General features: G+C 34.8%; 2 protein-coding genes across 2 annotated transcripts; both read left to right on the forward strand.

The window, feature by feature from the left end:
* The first annotated feature begins 159 nt into the window (after positions 1–159).
* mrps22 (mitochondrial ribosomal protein S22) lies at positions 160–6,268 on the forward strand. The gene is made up of 8 exons (XM_073818091.1): positions 160–288; positions 1,398–1,555; positions 1,724–1,888; positions 2,159–2,302; positions 2,385–2,468; positions 2,620–2,765; positions 3,430–3,538; positions 6,039–6,268. The coding sequence occupies exons 1-8, from the start codon at positions 165–167 to the stop codon at positions 6,126–6,128; spliced, it is 1,020 nt and encodes a 339-aa protein (XP_073674192.1). The 5' UTR covers positions 160–164; the 3' UTR covers positions 6,129–6,268.
* A 3,506-nt stretch (positions 6,269–9,774) lies between these two features.
* LOC141285053 (delta(3,5)-Delta(2,4)-dienoyl-CoA isomerase, mitochondrial-like) lies at positions 9,775–20,024 on the forward strand. The gene is made up of 10 exons (XM_073818092.1): positions 9,775–9,994; positions 10,704–10,872; positions 11,253–11,341; positions 12,135–12,259; positions 14,921–14,969; positions 15,442–15,506; positions 15,688–15,758; positions 15,851–15,922; positions 16,033–16,183; positions 19,491–20,024. Exons 1-10 carry the CDS (start codon positions 9,964–9,966, stop codon positions 19,593–19,595), a joined length of 927 nt encoding a protein of 308 aa, XP_073674193.1. The 5' UTR covers positions 9,775–9,963; the 3' UTR covers positions 19,596–20,024.
* Positions 20,025–20,026: the final 2 nt, after the last annotated feature.

Genomic DNA, 20,026 nt, shown 5'->3' on the forward strand with positions numbered 1-20,026 from the left:
GGTATTGTTCCGTACATGTGTTTTTAATTGCTGAATCTTTATTCGTTTGTTTGTGAATACGCTGTCTATTCCCGGATGTCATTTTACTACATCTCCCAGCATTCCTACTGGTCCTGTGAAAGGTGGAAGTTCAGTACACAGCCGCAGTGATATCATTTACCAGCATGGCTGTGTCAAGTATCACAAGGTGTTTAGTAAGGTCTTACTTTTGCGTTAAACGTGTAGATCATGTGCGAACGCGATTGCAGACTACTACACGAATGTTCTGTTTATCGGCATCACGCAGCAGTAAGTAACTGTTACTGTAAATGTGACGTTAATGGTACCATTTGACCTTGCCTATCACGTTTAATGTTTTGTCTTTATAGTGTCTCATGTGGTTACTATTTATTAAATATCTTTAAAGTCATTAGAACATTGAAACAAAGCTCGTGCTTGTCGAAAACGTGCGGTTCGATAATCGTGTTATAGAAAACAAAAGTGCCACAGTCATTTAACGTGTTTTATTCTTTGATGCTGTTTTTCATAGTATTCTTTTGAGTACTTTTAAGTGCATGTAAATACCGTGCTTTATGAATATGATAATTAAGTATATAAATAGTATTGCATAATTTAAAGTAGCGTTTATCATGCGAAAACTGTTCTATATACAAACACAGTACGTTTGCGTATAAGCTTATTTTCATTTGATCAGTGTTTGTTTGTTTATGTGTACACTGCCATTCAAAGGTTTGGGATCAGTAAGATTTTTAATGTTTTTTTTTTTTTTAAAAAGTCTCTTATGCTCATTAAAATTCAGTTTTTTTGATCAAACATACAGATATTTTTATTGCAATGTAAAATAATCTTTTTCTACTTTAATATACTTTATTTACTTGAAAATATATATATATATATTTGGCAGCAGTTATACTGCTTAATATTTATTTTGGAACCTGTGATACTTTTTTCAGGATTCTTTGATGAATAAAAAGTATTTTCTAACAATATAATCTTTTACTATCACTTTGTATCAATTTAACACATCCTTGCTAAACACAGGTTCTGAAAAAAGTATTAAGCAGCACAACTGTTTCCAACATTGATAATAAATCGGCTTATTAGAATGATTTCTGAAGGATCATGTGACACTGAATACTGGAGTAATGGTGCTGAAAATTCAGCTTTGCATCACAAGAATAAATTCTATTTTAAAGTATATTAAAATTGAAAACCACTATTTTAAATTGCAATAATATTTCACAATATTGCTGTTTTTTTTCTGTATTTTTAACCAAATAAATGCAGGCTTGATGAGCAGAAGAGCCTTTCTTTAAAAAAAAAAACATCCAAAAATCTTACTGATTCCAAACTTTTGAATGGCAGTCTACATGTATGTATGTCCCTTCTTCTTCCAGGTTTCGTGGATGTACCTAAAGCTCAGTTCACAGATACAGAGGTTCAAGACATTCTGACCAAAATCACAGGTCTGGACCTGAAGAAAGTGTTCCGACCCATAAAACAGCAGCTAACACCACCTAAATACAAGCTTATGACAGACACAGAATTAGAGGAGGTGAGGCTTTTCATGATGGGTTGGGATTCATGATGAGATGGAATTTGTAAGACGATGGGGCCGAGATACATAATGAAATGGAAAGATATCCAGTATGGCATTTGTGGAATAACATTACATTTAATTAGGATTCAATTAATTGGGTTCATGTGTTCTCCTGCTGAGCAGGCAGTGCATAAGGCAGAGGAACAGGCAAAACATTTGCTGAAGATGCCACCAGTGCTGCCAGAGAGGAAGCCCATAAATGATGTGCTCTCTGAAGATAAGATGCTAGAAGGCATGGACACTGCTAACTTTGTCTTCACAGACATAAACTTTAACGTCCCGCATCGAGTAAGAAAAAGACATTGTTATATGACCAAGTTTAGCATAACTGTGTTGGGTATACTTTCATTTTAGATTGATTTTCAATTTAATTATTGAACATTCCTGTTGTTCTAGGGTAAAAACGAGAATAAGGCAATACTTCTTTATTTACTGTAACTTCTTGGTTATTTTTCAATCTTGCAATGCAATTTAAAAAAGATCTTTTTGTATGTATACAGAGGTATGGTGTTACCTTTCTTACTGTTGGAATTTCTGTTTCTAATTGTTATTCCAAAGGAAAGATTCATAGTTGTGCGAGAGTCCAGTGGAACCCTAAGAAAAGCAACATGGAATGAAAGAGAAAGGATGATACAAGTTTATTTCCCCAAAGAGGGTCGCAAGATCACACCACCACCCATCTTTAAGGAAGAAAACCTTAGGGTATGGAAAGTGCAAAAGCTGTTTCAGTTTTATCAGTTTGCACCTGTATTCATTTTTCACAAGTGTTTCCTTCTCTCTACAGGTGGTCTTTGAACAGGATAGACACGAGGATGTGCTAAACCAATGCGTTGTCCAATTTGAGCCAGACTCTGCAGAATTTAGGAATGTGAGTTGCCAAGAGTCAAATGTATATGGAAGTCCAGTGCATGAAAGCATGCTATTTGGAGATTGCTCTGGTTACGTCACTTATTTTCACCATGCTATAGTGGAAATAGTTGTGGTAGGACTGATTAATATTAGTTTATTTGGTCTTTCAGGTGCTCATGCTGACCTATGAGGACATTGAAAAGCATGGAAAATACGATCTGCTCAGATCCACACGTTTCTTCGGTGGTTTGACCTGGCATCTAGTTAATGGCCAGAGAATTGATGGTCTTCTTGTGGACATGTTGCAGAGAGACTTGTGAGTATTTGTGAGGGGGGGGGGGGGGGAAGGAATTATGGGTTCAGCACATAAGCTGATGCAGTCAGTTTTCAAAGAAAAAAAAAGACAGAAAACATGCTTGGAGTAATGCACTTGCATTGAAAGTATATTAGGCAATGAGGGTTTAAAAGCAGAAATTAGTCTAGTATTATTGACATGAATTATGCCATAGCAGCGTATAAATTGTCTTTTTGAAGTGTGACTACTTTGCTAGGTAGATAATGAACTATGTACATTGCTGATGTTATTCCAATAGGGGAAAGTTTGCTCCATGTAAAATGCGCCTTATAAATAAATACATCTCACGCATACAAATCTTATACAGTAAAATCTAACTGTATATTAAACCTTGTAACCCTACCTATTTGGCTGATCATTACAATATCACTTTCTGTTATCCTTGCATATGAAAGTAAAATAGAGGCCACAGTAGATGCAAGATAAGCGTGAACATCAATAAAGTTTTTTTTTTTTTTTTTTTTTTTTTTTTTTTTTTGCTGGAGGTTAGATCTTTAAAGCTTTTGGAAGTTTTTGTTTCACTGACATTGCTCACAGCATCTTTAATTTCAATTTAATTATGTATTTTGTTAGGTGAGGTTGTCTGTTTGCTTTGTATGATTAGCTTGTCTTGTCATTGTTACAGGATGCTGGATGCAGTGAGGTTGGTGCGTCTGTTTAACTTGGTTCATCCTCAGAGTGAATCTGCACAGCATGCTCAAAAACAAAAGGCCACTGACCTGGACCTGCTCAAGGTGAATACATGCACTGAACAACATAGTCATTTTTGTGCTTATCAATTACAGTGCTTATCTTGTACTGTGACCACAAATTTGAACTACAGTTCAAACATAACTATATATAATGGTTTGAAATTATGGTTTTCTATTACCATTTCTTAGTGTTACTATAAATTAATGTGGCTAAAAAAATGAACTGTAGTTGCTGTGAACTTTACACTAGGGATGCACCGAAGTGAAAATTGTTGGCCGAAGCTGAACAAAATTATACTCTGGGCCGAAGGCCGATTACTGAACATGGTTTTTCATGTTTTTTCCCCCATGTATTTTGCCATTTTATTTCACCATTGCGTAAATTAAATAACCAATATATGCTTTTTACAGTTTTGTCTTGCTTTTCAAAGAAAAAAATCAATTACAAAACAATTTAAAAATATTTATTCAACACTGAACATTTATAACATTCTAGTAGACATTATAGCCTACCAACAAAGCACAATTTAACTTAAAATTAATAAGTTAGTAAAATAATATTCTTTGGCCATTTTTAAGACCCCCTTCTTGAATCAGGCATGTGTTTTTAATGTACAAATAAATAAAGCCGTGCTGAGCAAAGGAGAATGTTATAATAAATGTATTAATAGAACTGTTGTAATGATTGTTATCATTATTTTTGTGTTACATTTTTATTTTATTTTACAGAACAACAGTAAAATTACAATGCCAACATTTATTAATGTTGACTTTTATTTTGGAAGACACCCGCATTAGTGCACACCTCTATTTGATTGCATCACGTCATTGTTCATTATAATTTATTTAGCCTTTTCGCTTATTCGGCCGAACACCAAAAATTTTTTTTTTTTTTTTTGCTATTTTCAGCCAAACAATTTCGGTTGCCGAACATTCGGTGCATCCTTATTTTACACATGTAATCATAAATATATTGAATCTTTAAATTGATCTATGCAAAGTCCAATTGTCACTGTTATCTAACTATAACTATGACTTTTGCCTCACTAAACTCTTAACTTGCTGCATGTTAATAGTAAGGAAGTTAAGTATGGGTATGGGGCATGGTTAATTGATCTATAGTCATGCAGAATAAGGCATGAATATTTGCTTTATATTAGGGCTGCACGATAAATCTCATGCGATTGTCATGCGTATCTCATCAGTAAAGCCGGTTCTGTGATTAGTAGAAAATCTCCATCACGTGCATTCAGATGGCGCGGTATTTAAAACACTGAGCCATAGATCACTGAAAAGCTATTTCACGTTCAAAATCGCAGATGAATCGCATTGTGTTTAAAAGTACCGCGCCATCTGAATGCACGTGATGGAGATTTACTACTAATCACAGAACCAGCTTTACTGAGGGGTTAGTAATATGCATACTAGTTAATAGTGAGAATTAGTCCTTAAAATCAATTAATTGGTTTTCATAATAAGTGTTTAGCCATGCCATTCAGCTCACACAGCCTATGTTCATTCTCTGTTGAAAAAATAAACCCTCTTACATTAATGGTATGTGCTTTTGACAACTCTGGAAATGGGGAATAAAGGGTCAGGCCCAGGGTACATCACTTCCCATTAGCCTGTGGTTAGACCTTTAACCCATACAAGGATGTCATTTGGAGTGAAGGGAGTAAAGAAGGGCAAAAAAATCTTGTCGAATCTTTAAATGCCACCAGTAATTTGGTAGAGATGGTGGAGTGACAGGTTTTAATGTGTGTGTAAGAAAGAGTGTGTATATTAAATTCTTTAAAAGGAAATGGAAAAGCATGGTAGATTTGATGAGGGGCCACTTTTTAGTCACGGTTCCTGCTTAGTGCACACTATAGTCAACCTTGTATTATGTCACACTGACCCTTTAACCCCTGTGTCAGGAAGTTGAGCCGGTTGATGTAGCTTGCCTTTTTTTTTTTTTGCCTAAATTTTTACACAAAGAAGTAAACAGCACTTGGATGTATTCACATCAGATTAGACTCTTAAACTTGTTTTAAAAGCTTATTCTACTGTTTTATTCTAAAAGCTGTTTTATTCTAAATGTTGACATGACATTACCAAATAAAGAACTATGTAAAGAGTCTGTGTGAACTGACAGCAGTTACTACCAGGATAATTATTAACTAAAACTCAAACCATAGAAAGTTCATTACTTGAAATAAAATGAACATTAACTGAAAAAAAAAACAAAAAAAACCTAAAACTAAATAAACCAAAACTAAAATGTAATACAAATTATAGTCACATTATATTATAGTCAAAACAATTATAGAAAAATAATATAACAAAAATCTAATAGTATATTAATTATACTAAAATAACACTGGTTAGTACACAAAAATCATGAGTCCAAAACAAAACCACTGGTACTTTCGGGATGAATAAGAGCCAGGTAAACTTTTAAGGTAGTTTTTTTTTTTTTTTTTTTTTTTTGATTATAGGATTGATAAAGACATTCGTACATATGTACATGTCTGATGCATTTTCTGTCTTTTCTTTTTCTTAGATCTATGCCGAGTATGAGTCAAAAAGAGCTGGATTCATCGAGTTGGCGGTGCAAACGTATGAACAGACTAAAGCACTGAGCTCTTTTTAAATAGTATGAAGTGTTAAAACACTGAGAAACAAACAATAATCATTAAGAGTGGAAGTATTTGTCATCTAGTTCGAATGTTCATGTCAAGTTTTGAAAAGAGGACTCATTCTGTGAATAATAAAGAAATCTTTTGTATAAAAGGTCTGTGTTCTCTGTTTTTGCTTAGAAAAACTCGTAGGCCCTACCTCCAATACACACTACTGATTGAGCAAGTAGTTGGCATATGGCTGTCTGCTTATTGTTGTCACTGCACATTATAGGATATGGAATCAGTCTCATAGTACAGCACAAAATTACACATCTACTATAGATAGGGCAAAAATTTTACAGTTTGCAGTAATCTGTATTTACCCACTTAATAAAATCTAACGACAGTTTTTTTTTTATTCATAAATACCCTTTATAGTAAAAATGGGTCACAGTGTGATATAAATTCAATTTTTGCAAAATAATGTCTTACGTTTTTACTGTATTAAAGCTTTCATTTTTTCTACCTACTATTAGAGTGATGTTAGATGTAAACATTTTCAATTGAATTAAGAGAGAGGGAGAGGGCACATTTAAATGATCACTATTAGCCGCCTGGATTACCCCAGCAGAGCCTCTGCCAAAGGGGCCTCCAAGGTCAGCTACAAAAATTCTGTGTGCTCCCAAAAAGGAGAAAAGCAGTTCTGTTGAATATAAATCAAAGAAGATGTATCAGTAGGGCTGGGCGATTAATCGAAAAATAATCGAAATCGACATTCAGAACCTATAATCGTTAAAATTTTTCCAGGAAGATTATTTCAATTACTTTCCCTTTAAAAAACACTAGCGCTCCGTTCCGTTATTCCGCCGACATGTCGATGGAGAGCTTAAACAGTATTTATACAGTAAAAAAGTATTTACAGGATATACAAGGGTAATTTTATTTAGAGATACTGCTTATTTTCTACTTTTAATATGAAAAACATTGAAAATTATTTATTTTGTTTCCAATAGTGCAAGTTATTTATTTTCACTAATTTAAGAAAAATGTGACTTTTCGTTTTAAGCAATGCTTGCTTTAATTTCAGTTGTTCAACACTGATGTTCAATTAATAATCATAGATCGTAGATAGTGTGTTTCCTTCAATTATTTTAAAATCAAGTAATGCACCCTTCATCCAAAAATCTCTCGCTTGTAATATGTGAACATATTTACTGTACAAAACTTGTCAGTGAACTATGAGGGCAAAAAAATAAATATTATATAAATATAATTAAATATAATTTTATTAATAAATAAAATAATCGTTCATTAATCGTAATCGGGTTAAAATGTTCAATTAATCGAGATTTTCATTCTAAGCCAAATTGCCCAGCCCTATGTATCAGTATGCTGAATAAACTGCTTTTCGGTGGAAACACGGCATTACAAATACATTGACTTTCTGGGTGATAATCTTCCCTTTTGTTTGCATTACATATGCATTTTGGAATGAGCTATATTCAGAGTCATCAAAAAAATCACTATATATTCTGGTGCGGTCATTTATAAATTTTAAGGGTCTGGCTTCTGGTCTCCTCCGCGTCCAGGTATTTTTAACTGTACTGTACTGTATTGTGAATTGATGTCTTACTATATTGCCATAATGTATTATCTTAATTATGAGCACACTGGTTTTTAGTGCAAACAGTTTTAGCATTTACTGCATGTTGTTATTCTTCTCATTATTTCCCTATGGTGGATAACAAACTGGTCTCACCCATAGGCTTACTTTCGGGTTAAAAAAAAAAAGGTGGTGGATAAAAGAAAATAAAAAATCTGCGACAGATGTGATACATTTTACAGCACTGGACAGCACACATTTTTTAGTGGTATTCACAAATGGTAAGTAACAGTCATGGGGAACAATAAAATGCATATGAAAATATGCACACTTTTCCCATAATTACATCTCCATTCATGCGTACATGCCCATGTGATTATATATCTAACGTTACACTATAAACAAACAAAAGCATTCTTTAAACATTTGTCAAAAAAATAGACTTATACATGGTTTTATACAATTTGGTTGGTTATTTTTGGACAAGTATTTTAAGGATTCTAAGTAATGTTTATTTACTTTATAATACATTTTTAAAATTAAAGAGGGTTTACTGTTATTCCGAAACACCATCTGCATAAATCAAAACCTGAAATAGATTTAGTGAAGGAATACCAGTATCAATATCAACATTTAGCCAGCTGATCCTGCAAGAACTGCTGGAGATACCAAGGTCCGCAGCTCTACCTTTCTTACTCGAATTACAATATGGCCAATAGGGATGGGCATATCGATCCTAAAGTATCGATATATCGATGCTGATGCGAGTATCGAAAGTATCGATACTCAAATTAGAAATATCGATACAAAGGTGTGTTTTATTTACCAGTGATTTTGTTTATTTAACAAAAAGAAAGGCGTACAATGTACATTGAATTGGACGTATAACCTATGTTAGAGAATAACTGTGCACGATATAACAATATACTTATCTGAACGCACGCAAACGTTGCAAGACAGAACCAATCAATCACAGAGAGCATTCACTCACTTCAGACAGTGCATTCAAACAGGGCTGGGTTTCCCTAAAGTATCATAAGAAAGCATTGATGCTTTTGGGAACGGCAGCCCAGAACAATGCTTATCAGAGGACAGAAAATAAAAACATGTTTGAGCTATTTCACAATAAACAAACTAAAACTGTAGCCTACGTAATTTGTGCAATTACATTTCTTTAAATTAACACTTAAAGTTCATTGATCATGTTTTGTAGTAATGTTAATATAAATTATACACCATCAGAATAAAATGCTGTATTTTATGTGTGCAACAGCCTGTCACTGGCAGCCCCTTATGAAACTAAGTATTTTCAATTATAGGTTTTGTAGTTAATTACCACTACAGTAAACATATTTTAACCATGTGTAAAAAATAAAAGTTAATTATTTGCAATTAAGGCATATTAAATGTTAAAATGCATTTCAAATATAAAGTTAAGGGTATAATTACATATTTTACTCTTATTCATTTAATAAATGTAATAATTTAAAAGTTAAGTTTAGAAGTATCGTATCGGTATCAATATCGATGATACTGGCCTTAAAAGTATCGGTATCCTATCGAAAACAAAATAAGTGGTATGCCCATCCCTAATGGCCAACTTGGATCATGTGTGCCTTGATGACCAATCAAATTACAGTCTTGACATCGTTGAAGTTTTTTTGAGTTGTGCGACAGTCAATCTGTGTTTACGGATGCCATAGAAATAAATAAGAAGGGTCGCAAAATTGTCCATGACTTCTCTTATAAAACAACATTTTTGTTCGGCATAAACTTAAAAACAGATCAATCCAAAACAAATGTTTGATAGCAAACATGTTGAAGATTAGCCAAAAGTTGATTCATTAAACAATAAGCTGTTCTCCCAGAAAAGCACTTAAAAATGTTTCGATTCAATAACGATTGGGTTATTGTGTGTACGGTTTAGGAGGCACATGTGATTCGAGTGTGATTCGTTTCTCTTACTGCAGTACAGACGCCGCCAAGGTGGCCATCTCCTCTGTTAATAATAATATCTCTACGTATTGTCCTTAAAGAGCCACCGTACGTCAGAGTAAAAACATGGTGACGTCCTAAAAAAATAAAAGCTGCATAATAAAACAACCCCACTTAAAGACAGAACCAGATATTAGCTGTGCTTTCGTTTTGTTGTTACGATTACCTCTTAAACAGACAAACCACATTTTTGAAATTAGCATAGGTGATAGTCTTCATAAACAAGTCTCCACCTCTGTGATCGTGAATATATTGGTCAAAGGGCACCAATGGCATTTGTATTGAGTTCTGCGTTCAGAAGTAAGTCACCTAGTTTGATTATATCTGCATTTGTTCAAATACTCATAAACAACCATATTCACTGTTTGTAAAAATGTTACTGTGATTAAGTAGTGAACACTGGATCGAATAACCAAACCCGTAAGAATAAAAAATATAGATCGTGTTTAAACAATTTTGTTCTAATGACAGTTAGTTTGATGTTGTAATGGAAACGATTTTAAATGTCTGAAAACTGCAGCTTAATGTGTCATTGAACATACTGGGTTCAGGTAACTGGGTGAAAGGTCACATACTCATAAATATGTTATTTCTCTCTTCAAGTGTAGAATTATATACGTCAATAGATATCATGCAGTCGTAATTGCCAGTTGGAAACTGTGTATAATTAAATAATATAATACATTAATGGTGCAGACTTGCCATGCAGAATACAATAAGAAACATTCTATGTTTGATTATATATTTGTAAAATACACCATTTGAAATAGAAATGTTTTAAACAATATACATGTCACTTTTGTTTTAGTTTAATGCATCTTTGCCGAATAATAGTTAGATAATAATAGTGCTAGAACACCTGTTTGAACCTTATGGGAACTTGTATATTATGTATAGTGCATTTAGTTAGTGTTCAGCTATTCTTCAGTAGTAGTTTAATTTTAAACAGTTGTGTCCTCTACATGTAAGAAATATAAACCTGTGTATTTGGACTGTGTTTTGTGATTAGAACAGGCTCTGTTGATACCGTTCATGAACGCTGTTAGAGGAATGTCTTCATCAGGAGGACCTACACCCCCTTTCACAACCCTGTCAGTCAGCCGGCCAGTTGAGACCATCACTCACGTGGAGCTCTGTCGCCCGGAGAAACGCAATGCAATGAACAAGGCATTCTGGCTGTATGACGTCCATGTCCATATCACACGCTATGAATAATGTGTTTATTTAATTTCATTTCCTTACAGTGTTCTTGTGATGCTTCGTAAGCAATAATTTCACAAGAGTAGAAAGACATTAGTAATATTTTAAGTAATAAAATGTTTGCATAGTATATCTTATCATTTATACTGGAAAGAGTGATTATTTTAAGCCATTTCTGTGTTAAAGTGTGCTTATATGAATGGAGGTATGAGATTAGAATTTAAAGTGGACAATGACCTCAGTTATCTAAAATATTTGCAATCAGACTTCGTGATATACATGTTATTATGCTGAATTACTGTGTGTTGGTGTTAATTCTTTGCTGTGCTGATTTACTGTATTTTTGTTTAAACTGCAGTGAAATGGTTGACTGCTTCAATCAGATAGCTGAGGACTCAGAGTGTCGTGCTGTGGTATTCTCAGGTGCTGGAAAGCTCTTTACTTCAGGTAAAACTATCAGACATCTTGCCAAATAGATCGGTTGGTAGTTTAGGTATTGTTTTATTGCAGTTTTGTGTGTGATTCGTTGATTGGTCAGACTGTTTCTTATAATACGATCATTTTCAACAATGTTTTTTTTTGCACATTCTTCATTCTGACCAAACAAGATTGTTGTGGTGATCTAGACCTAGGTTTTTTTTTCAAAATTTTTTATGCAATACTCAATGCCACAATACTGCATGTAAGTGACTGACAAGGTGTTGCTGTGCAATTGATAAAAAGTGGTGTCTATGTGGTTGCTTTCAGGCCCAAGTCAAAAGAGCCCACTGCCAAATGTGACCCTGGACCACAAAACCAGTCATAAGTAGCATGGGTATATTTGTAGCAATAGCCAAAAATACATTGATTGTATGGGTCAGAACTATGGATTTTTCTTTTATGTCAAAAATCATTAGGATATTAAGTAAAGATCATGCTCCATCGATATTTTGTGAATTTCCTACTATAAATATATCAAAGCTTAATTTTGATTAGTAATATGTATTGTTACGAACTTAATTTAGACAACTGTAATTTAGAGATTTTTTTGCACCTTCAAATTCCAGACTTTCAAACAGCATCTATGTATAAATGTATATTTATAAATCTCAGTTTAAAAAAAAAAAATCCTTATGACTGGTTTTGTGGTCCAGGGTCACAAATGATATCCATTGCACAAATGTTGCTGTACTTTATGCTTAGGGTATTGGGTTTAATGAAATTATTATAAATGTATATAAATGTAATAATTTGTGTGCAGGTATTGACCTAATGGACATGGCGAGTGATATTCTACAGCCTGAAGGAGATGACACAGCCAGGATCTCATGGAATGTTCGCCGCATCATAACTAAATACCAAGAGACCTTCTCCGTTATTGAAAAGGTTACTATTTTAAAACATCATACTGTGAAAGCATATCCATACATACACTATATTGCCAAAAGTATCGGAAGACCCCCTTCTAAAGAACAGGTTTGACTCCTTTAGTAATTTCCATGACTACAAATCTTAATGTTAAGCATATAATGATATTCTAGGGCAGGGTTCCTCAAATCTTACCCTGGAGGCCAATGCGCTGCAGAGTTTAGCTCCAACCCTGATCAAACTCACCTGCTTGTGATTCTCTAATGATCCTGAACACCTTGACTAGCATGCTCAGGTGTGTTTGATTAGGGTTAGAGCTAAACTCTTCAGGAAAATGGATCTCGTGGGCCAGATTTAAGGATCCCTGTTCTAGGGTATTGTATTATTTTAATTTTGTAGCTACAGTTTGGACAGGACCCTTTTCTATTCTAACATGACAGTGCATCTGTGTATAAAGCAAGTTCCAAAAAGAAATTATTGATTCAGGCTACGTCTACATTAATCCGGATACATTTGAAAACGGAGTTTTCATTTTAAAACGCTCTCCGTCCACACTAGCGTTTCCAAGCGTTTTCCAAACGTTTTTCATCAACACTGAAACGTAGGAAAACATCAAATTTGCCTTACTGCGCATGCGTAAAGCCCCCAAAATTATACAGACGTAATAAGTTTTCACGCAATTCTTCTGGCGGGATAATTTACAATATCTCATCATCCACTGACGCGTCTATATCGCGCTCATTCATATTTTATCTGAAAAGCAGTTGTTGTCATGTTTTCTGTCATCATTTTAGGACTGTAATTTGAGTGTACAAGGCATATCTTTTAAGCAGCAGTGTGACACTGAATACCACAGGCACAATTACTGGTGTAAACATAGATATCTATTGGTACAATATGCATCACATGACTATAAATGTGCGTCATCGTTTTCAAAAGCCTTCGTTTTCACAGTCCACACTACAACGTGAAAAAGGCGTTTTCAAATGTATCCACTTTGGCCGGAGTTTTTAGAAATAATCGTTTTCTGTGATAAAAACTGGGTTTTCGTGTAAATGAGAGGCCAAACCGCGGGGAAATATCTGCGTCTTCCCTTCGTGTAAACGGGGTCTCAGTCAATTTGGAAGAACTTGACTGGTCTCCATTAAGCCAAATCCTAATCCCAGCTGAACACCTCTGGTGTGGAAGCACACAATCCCCTAGAATATCATTTTATGCCTAAACATTAAGATTTGTATTCATGGTAATTACTAAAGTAGTCAAATCTGTTCATTATAAGGAGGTGTCCCAATACTTTTGGCAATATAGGGTAGTTACTAAAAATAAGAAAAGAAAAGATCTACAGTGCCTTGCGAAAGTATTCATACCCCTTCATTTTTTTCACATCAGTCTACACTCCATACACCATATTGGCAAAACAAAAAACAGGTTTTTAACATCTTTGCAAATTTATTAAAAAATGAAATCCTAAATTATTCTATTGCATAAGTATTCATACCCTTGTCTTGGACAGTTGAAACAGTTGAAAGATCCTATAGAGCTCAGAGACAGGATTGCATCAAGCCACACATCTGGTGAAGAGTTCAGAAAAAATTCTGCAGCATTGAAGGTTCACAGAAGCATGTAGTCTCCATTACCCTTAATGGAAAAGTTTGAAACAACCATGACTCTTCCTAGAGCTAGTCTCCTGGCCAAACTGAGCAATTCATGGAGAAGGGCCTTAGCTAGAGTGGTGACCATGAAGCCAATGGTCACTCTAGTTGAGCTCCATAATCATATATGCAGATGAGAGAAACTTACAGAAGGACAAACATCACTGCAACACTCTACTGATCTGGGCTTCATGGCAGTGTGACAAGACTCAATCCTCTCCTCAGTGAAGACACATAAAAACACACTTGGAATTTGCAAAAAAAAAAAAAAGCACCTAAAAGACCCTCAGACTGTGAGAAACAAGATTCTGTGGTCTGAAAACATCAGTTCCAAGCATCATGTTTGAAGAAAACCAGGCACTGCTCATCACCTGCAGAGTACCTTCTCTAAAGTGTGCTGGTAGCAGCCTCGTGCTGTGGGGCTGTTTTTTCAGTAGCAAAGACTGAAGAACGCATCAGAGTAGAAGGAGAGCTCACTGCACCAAAATATTGAGATAGTCTTAATGAAAACCCAGTCCAGAGCATTCAGAACCTCAGACTGGGCAGAAGGTTCATCTTCCAACAGGACAATGATTCTAAGCACACAGCAAGATTGGCTTATAGACAACTCTGTGAATATCCTTAAGTGAACTCAATCAAGTATTACTTGAACTCAATCAAGTATCTCTGGAGAAACCTGAAAATGTGCATCTGCCCCATCCAACCTGACACCTGAGAAGATGAATGGCATTGTACTTGTGTACTAAGTACTATGTAATTAGTACTATTGTACTTATTATTTCAGGGTTTTTTTTTTTAATACATTTACGGATTTGTGACAATTCTTTGTGTATGGAGTGTAGATTGGTGTGGAAAAAAAGGTCATTTAAAGCAGTTTACCATAAGGCTGCAACATAGCAAAAGGCACTGTATTTAGCTTTAACAATCAGTGTATTCCAAGACCTGGATTTAGAAATGTAAACTATCAACAAGGCTTTATCTCATATGCACAAATGTTTCATCGTGTCTCTTGTGTTTCATTGTACAGTGTCCAAAACCAGTGATTGTGGCCGTTCATGGAGCATGTATAGGAGGAGGTTAGTTTTGCTGTGTAAAAACATTTATACTTTTTATTGTGTTTATAGCAGATAGGACTTTGTTTCTGTCTGATAGATATAACTTTTCACAACACATATTGTCCCAAAAAATAATACATTTATTAATTACAATTAGAAATTAATAAAAAAATTACAAACTCCCTGTTGAGAAAACAAAAACAACAAAAAGATGTGTGTGTTTAACCTAATATTCAGTTGGTAATCCATTAGATGGAAATCTGAACCACACAATGCTATAATTCATATTCATAGCACAAATGTTACAGTAGTTTAATGCCTAGGGTTAGGGTTTATTAAAATCATCCAATATGCGCAGTAGTTATAGTAATACTTGCCTTGACACACACCACTAACACTTTATTGTAAAAAAAAAAAGGATTACAAACTCCCTGGTGAGAAAAAAAGGTCAAGTTATGTAAATGTTGTAATTTCTTTGTGTCTTCTTTTACAGGCGTGGACTTAATCACAGCATGTGATATACGGCTGTGTACGCAGGATGCCTGGTTTCAGGTCAAGGTGTGGGCATATTTATTAGATTGTTATTCATTTTTATTGACAGTTTTGAAAATTGTAATTATCAATTCTAAAGTTCTTAAAGTCCCAACTTAAACCCTTTTTTTGGTTTAATACCATTTTAGAATCAACTTAGATTTATGTTGAATTTGAATGCCTAAATTGATCCCCCTTTCCTGTTCAGGAGGTTGACATTGGTTTGGCAGCTGATGTTGGAACTTTGCAGCGTCTCCCCAGAGTGATTGGAAGTCGAAGGTACTTCCTTAATCTTAAAGTTTGTTATAGATCCAGTAGCACTGCCCTGTGTTTATACAATTAATAGTAACATTTTCTTCTATGTCCTTCAGTCTAGTGAATGAGTTGGCTTTTACTGCAAGGAAGATGTACGCTGATGAAGCCAAGAGCTGTGGACTGGTCAGGTGAGATATTTAGGCAATACGATATGAGATGATATGCTTTATTTTGAATAAAGCATTTTTAATGAAGTTTAGTAAACAGTGGTGTGTTTGTTCTCTTTTGTTGCACACAGTCGTGTTTTCCCGGATAAAGAGACTATGATGGCTGGAGCTCTGGAGATGGCAGGAGAGATTGCCAGCAAAAGTCCAGTGGCAGTCCAGGGAACTAAAGTCAATCTCATTTACTCCAGAGACCACAGTGTTCCAGAGGCCCTGAATTACATAGTAAGATAAAATAATAATAATAATAATACATTTTATTTAAAGGCGCCTTTCATGGCACTCAAGGACACCTTACAAATCAAAAATAAAACAACAACATTAATTAAAAAAAAACAATACAACAAACAAGATAAAATTACATAAAAGCCTGCCAAAACAAACATGTTTTTAGACGAGATTTAAAAACTGGAAGACTTGGACTGTTACGAACCTCAGCAGGAAGTACGTTCCATAAAAAAGGTGCCGCATAACCAAAAGCTCGTGACCCCATAGAAGCTGTCCGTGTACGTGGAAGTACAAGAGTAACTGCCGAAGCAGACCGTAAGTTATGTGATGGAATATGTACATGGAGAAGATCCAAAAGATATGGAGGTGCCAAGTTGTTGAGTGCTTTATAGGTTAAAAGTAATATTTTAAAATTTACACGAAATTTAACTGGGAGCCAATGCAAACTTTGTAAAACAGGAGTGATATGTTGAGAAATGGAAGTTTTTGATATAACCCGAGCAGCGGCATTTTGTACCAACTGTAGTTTATGAAGTGCTTTTGAAGGAAGCCCGTAAAATAAAGCATTGCTGTAATCAATTCTTGATGTTACTAGAGCATGCACAAGAGTGGCCGTGCTCTTCGTTGAAAGAACGGGACGTAAACGATTGATATTCCTAATATGAAAGAATGCAGAACGGGTAACGCTATTAATATGAGCTTCAAAAGACAACGTTTGATCAAAGATGACTCCCAAACTTTTAACCTGGTTGAACAATGGAACATTAAAATTATCAATTAAAACAGATGAAATGTTTGACTTACCTAATATAGTTTTTGTACCAACAAGAAGAATTTCTGTTTTACTAATATTCAGTTAATTACTTGAAAGAAAATTACTTGAAAACCAAACTTTTAATTCTTCAAGGCACTCAACAAAAGCAGAAGGGAGAAACGTAGAAGAAGGTTTAGAAGAGAGATAAAGTTGGGTGTCATCTGCGTAACAATGGAATTGAATACAATGTTTCCTAAAGATAGTGCCTATGGGAAGAAGATAAATAAGAAACAAAAGAGGTCCCAAAACAGAGCCCTGTGGAACACTAGTGACAACTAGTGGTTGATTGGAACTGTTTAAGTTGTACAAATTGTGTCCGGTCTGTAAGATAAGAACGAAACCAAGAAAGGACTGTACCAGTAATTCCGATAGACTCCAATCTGTTTAAAAGTATAGTGTGTGAGACAGTATCAAATGCTGCGCTAAGATCCAGAAGTATAAGATCTGAACTATATCAGACCATCGAGCAGGGATAGGCAGCATTGGTCCTGGAGTGCCAATGTCCTCAGAGTTTAGCTCCAACCCTGTATTACTTACTATTGGAGAAAGTGTAACGGCTAACTTGTGTCCATTAATAACCACTTAATAATGACTTTAATAATCACATTACAGCCTTGACGTAACTGAATTTCATTCATAGTTGTACAACACTTGTACAACTGTACAACATCGTAGTTTACGGTTTACTTTATAATAATAAAGAAATATAGCTGCAAGCAGCAATTACAGGGCCAAACACTAGGCAAGGGAAGAATCAGAACAAGTGCAGCCATGAGTAATTGAAGCCACTTTAAGGTGATTTTAGTCTAAATGGCTGAAAAAACATAAAAACAACCACTAGTAATACAATATAATCGGTTATCACTTTTGACCACAAGGTGGCACTGTCTCAAAACATTTTTAAATATTTTCAGGTCATGGTCTCGATGGTACATACAAAGATTTGTAATGGTACACCAATGCATTGGTAAAAATGTACCATTTTATATCATACTACTCGATTGTAATCAATGGCAATTTCATGCTCTGGTCAATTATAGCGCCACCAAGAGGCACAATCCCACCAAATTTTTTGTGTGTCCTTAGAGTCACCAATGGCTGACATTGTTTGCATTTTTTGCCACTTACTATCAAAATATTGGCAATTGGGCATTAGCATGTAGCGAGCACGCTATGTTTTCCGAATTTCCTATGGTGGTTTTGTGTTGATAGGAGTAACGGTTTCTAAGATATTGGCAAATGTTTTTTAAGCGCTAAAATGCAACGTTGCACAAACCATAAGGCAAAACCTGACGTGTTAGGTATCACTGGACTCGGCAAGGATTCAGGAGTCTAAAAAGGAGACTCTTGTGAAAATAAGTCGACCACACCCAAAGTTATAAGCATGTGAATATTTGATTTTACCACTAGCTCGAAACAGCCTCAACTTCTCAGGCTTCTTTAGGGCATTGTGCTGATAATCCATACTGAGTTTTGTAACGATATGTCAATGCGTTCGTAAAATATAGCATTTTACTACAAAATTCAAAATGGCCAACGGCCAAAATGGCTGACATGGGAAAATTGGATATCATTTGATTTGGCATGATGCATCAAACCTAAAGAGACCAGTTATTTTTGGTCAAGAATTTTGCGTATCTCCTGACAGATAGCCTCAGGTCATGCTTGTTGTAACACTCACCAAGTTTGGTCTCAATACGCCAAACCGCTGCGGAGATATAGCCTTGCATTCATTTTTGCACAATTTTCATAGAATTCATTCACGCGTTATTCAAGAATGGTTCTACTAATCAACTTTCTGCCAGAATGGTCTGAAGATAATCTGAGCCAATTTTGGTGAAAATCAGACAAACCGTCTCTAGGACGAGTTCGAAAAAGTAGGTTTTACAAACAGTTACAAATAGAAAAATCTAAAACTTACAATTTTTGAATTTTGGACTTTGTTCGACTCAGCATGAGACAAGGATTCAGAGAAAAAAGAATTTTGATTCTGTGCCTTACACTTCAAATGTTATTAGCATAAACATAAGTGAAACTTTGGACAAGTGGACTTTGGTGCTTGGTCCCTAAAAACTGATTCAGGCCGGATATAGAAATTTAAATAACATCAACACGAAATCAATGAAAGGGAATAGGGAAAAATACTTAATTAATAACTAAATAATAATAATAATTTAAAAAAGAACACATAATACATATGGACCCTACCTAAAGCAAACAAGAGATTAGGGTGGTGTATTGTATTTGTGTAAAAACTAATTTTTTTTGTACTATGTCAAAATTTCGTATATTATTCTCATATTTTCTACTAAAAAGTACTAAATTTTTCGAATCAACCCAAAACACTTGGTGGCATAATGCAGTGATTTCTTTTGTAAAATTTATTTACAAAGCCAGAATGACAGCTCTTTACTGTTTAGAAAAGGTCATTTCGTATTTAAACTGAAAACTATTCTTAATTGTGTTTTCTGTTCCTGTTTGTTTCTGCAGAACACCTGGAATATGAGCATGCTTCAAACCCAAGATATAATGAAGTCAGCTCAGGCAGCGATGGAGAAGAAAAGCCCCAGAGACGTTACTTTCTCTAAGCTCTGAGAGTCTACACACCCTTACTTACAAATAACAGCTTCTAAAAGATTAGATTTGATCTGCTCTTCTTAATCAACATGGTTTTTACAATTGAAGTAAATCTTGATATTATAGATTTCAATTCTGTCTTCACATTTAGTGAAAGCAGTCTGTTTTGGTTTGGTGTTATGTCATTCTGGGACTCGTTAAGTAAAACTAAATTTTTATGGGTGCCTTAATGCTGGCTCACAAATGTCAGTTGATTAACCAAAAAGCCTGCTAAACTTATTCAGTGCTGAATGCACACTAAAACCTTAAGATAAATGGTTTGACTTGACTATGATTTGTTTTATGATTTATCAGTGACTTGCGTACTGTATTACATGATATGTTACAATGTGTTTCAATTGTGATAATATTTTTGCATCTCAATAAACTAATGCTAAAATAAGTGTATA

The sequence above is a fragment of the Garra rufa genome, chromosome 14, assembly GCF_049309525.1.
Source record: "Garra rufa chromosome 14, GarRuf1.0, whole genome shotgun sequence".
In the NCBI taxonomy this organism is placed as follows: Eukaryota; Metazoa; Chordata; class Actinopteri; order Cypriniformes; family Cyprinidae; genus Garra; species Garra rufa.

Excerpts from the sequence above, each read along its gene's own strand:
- LOC141285053 (XM_073818092.1), top strand. The coding sequence starts at position 9,964 with ATGGCATTTGTATTGAGTTCTGCGTTCAGAA. Across the intron at positions 10,873-11,252 it reads ATGAACAAGGCATTCTGGCT|TGAAATGGTTGACTGCTTCA; the intron begins GTATGACGTCCA and ends TTTAAACTGCAG. Across the intron at positions 14,970-15,441 it reads TGGAGCATGTATAGGAGGAG|GCGTGGACTTAATCACAGCA; the intron begins GTTAGTTTTGCT and ends CTTCTTTTACAG.
- mrps22 (XM_073818091.1), top strand. The coding sequence starts at position 165 with ATGGCTGTGTCAAGTATCACAAGGTGTTTAGTAAGGTCTTACTTTTGC. Across the intron at positions 1,889-2,158 it reads ACTTTAACGTCCCGCATCGA|GAAAGATTCATAGTTGTGCG; the intron begins GTAAGAAAAAGA and ends GTTATTCCAAAG. Across the intron at positions 3,539-6,038 it reads CTGACCTGGACCTGCTCAAG|ATCTATGCCGAGTATGAGTC; the intron begins GTGAATACATGC and ends TCTTTTTCTTAG.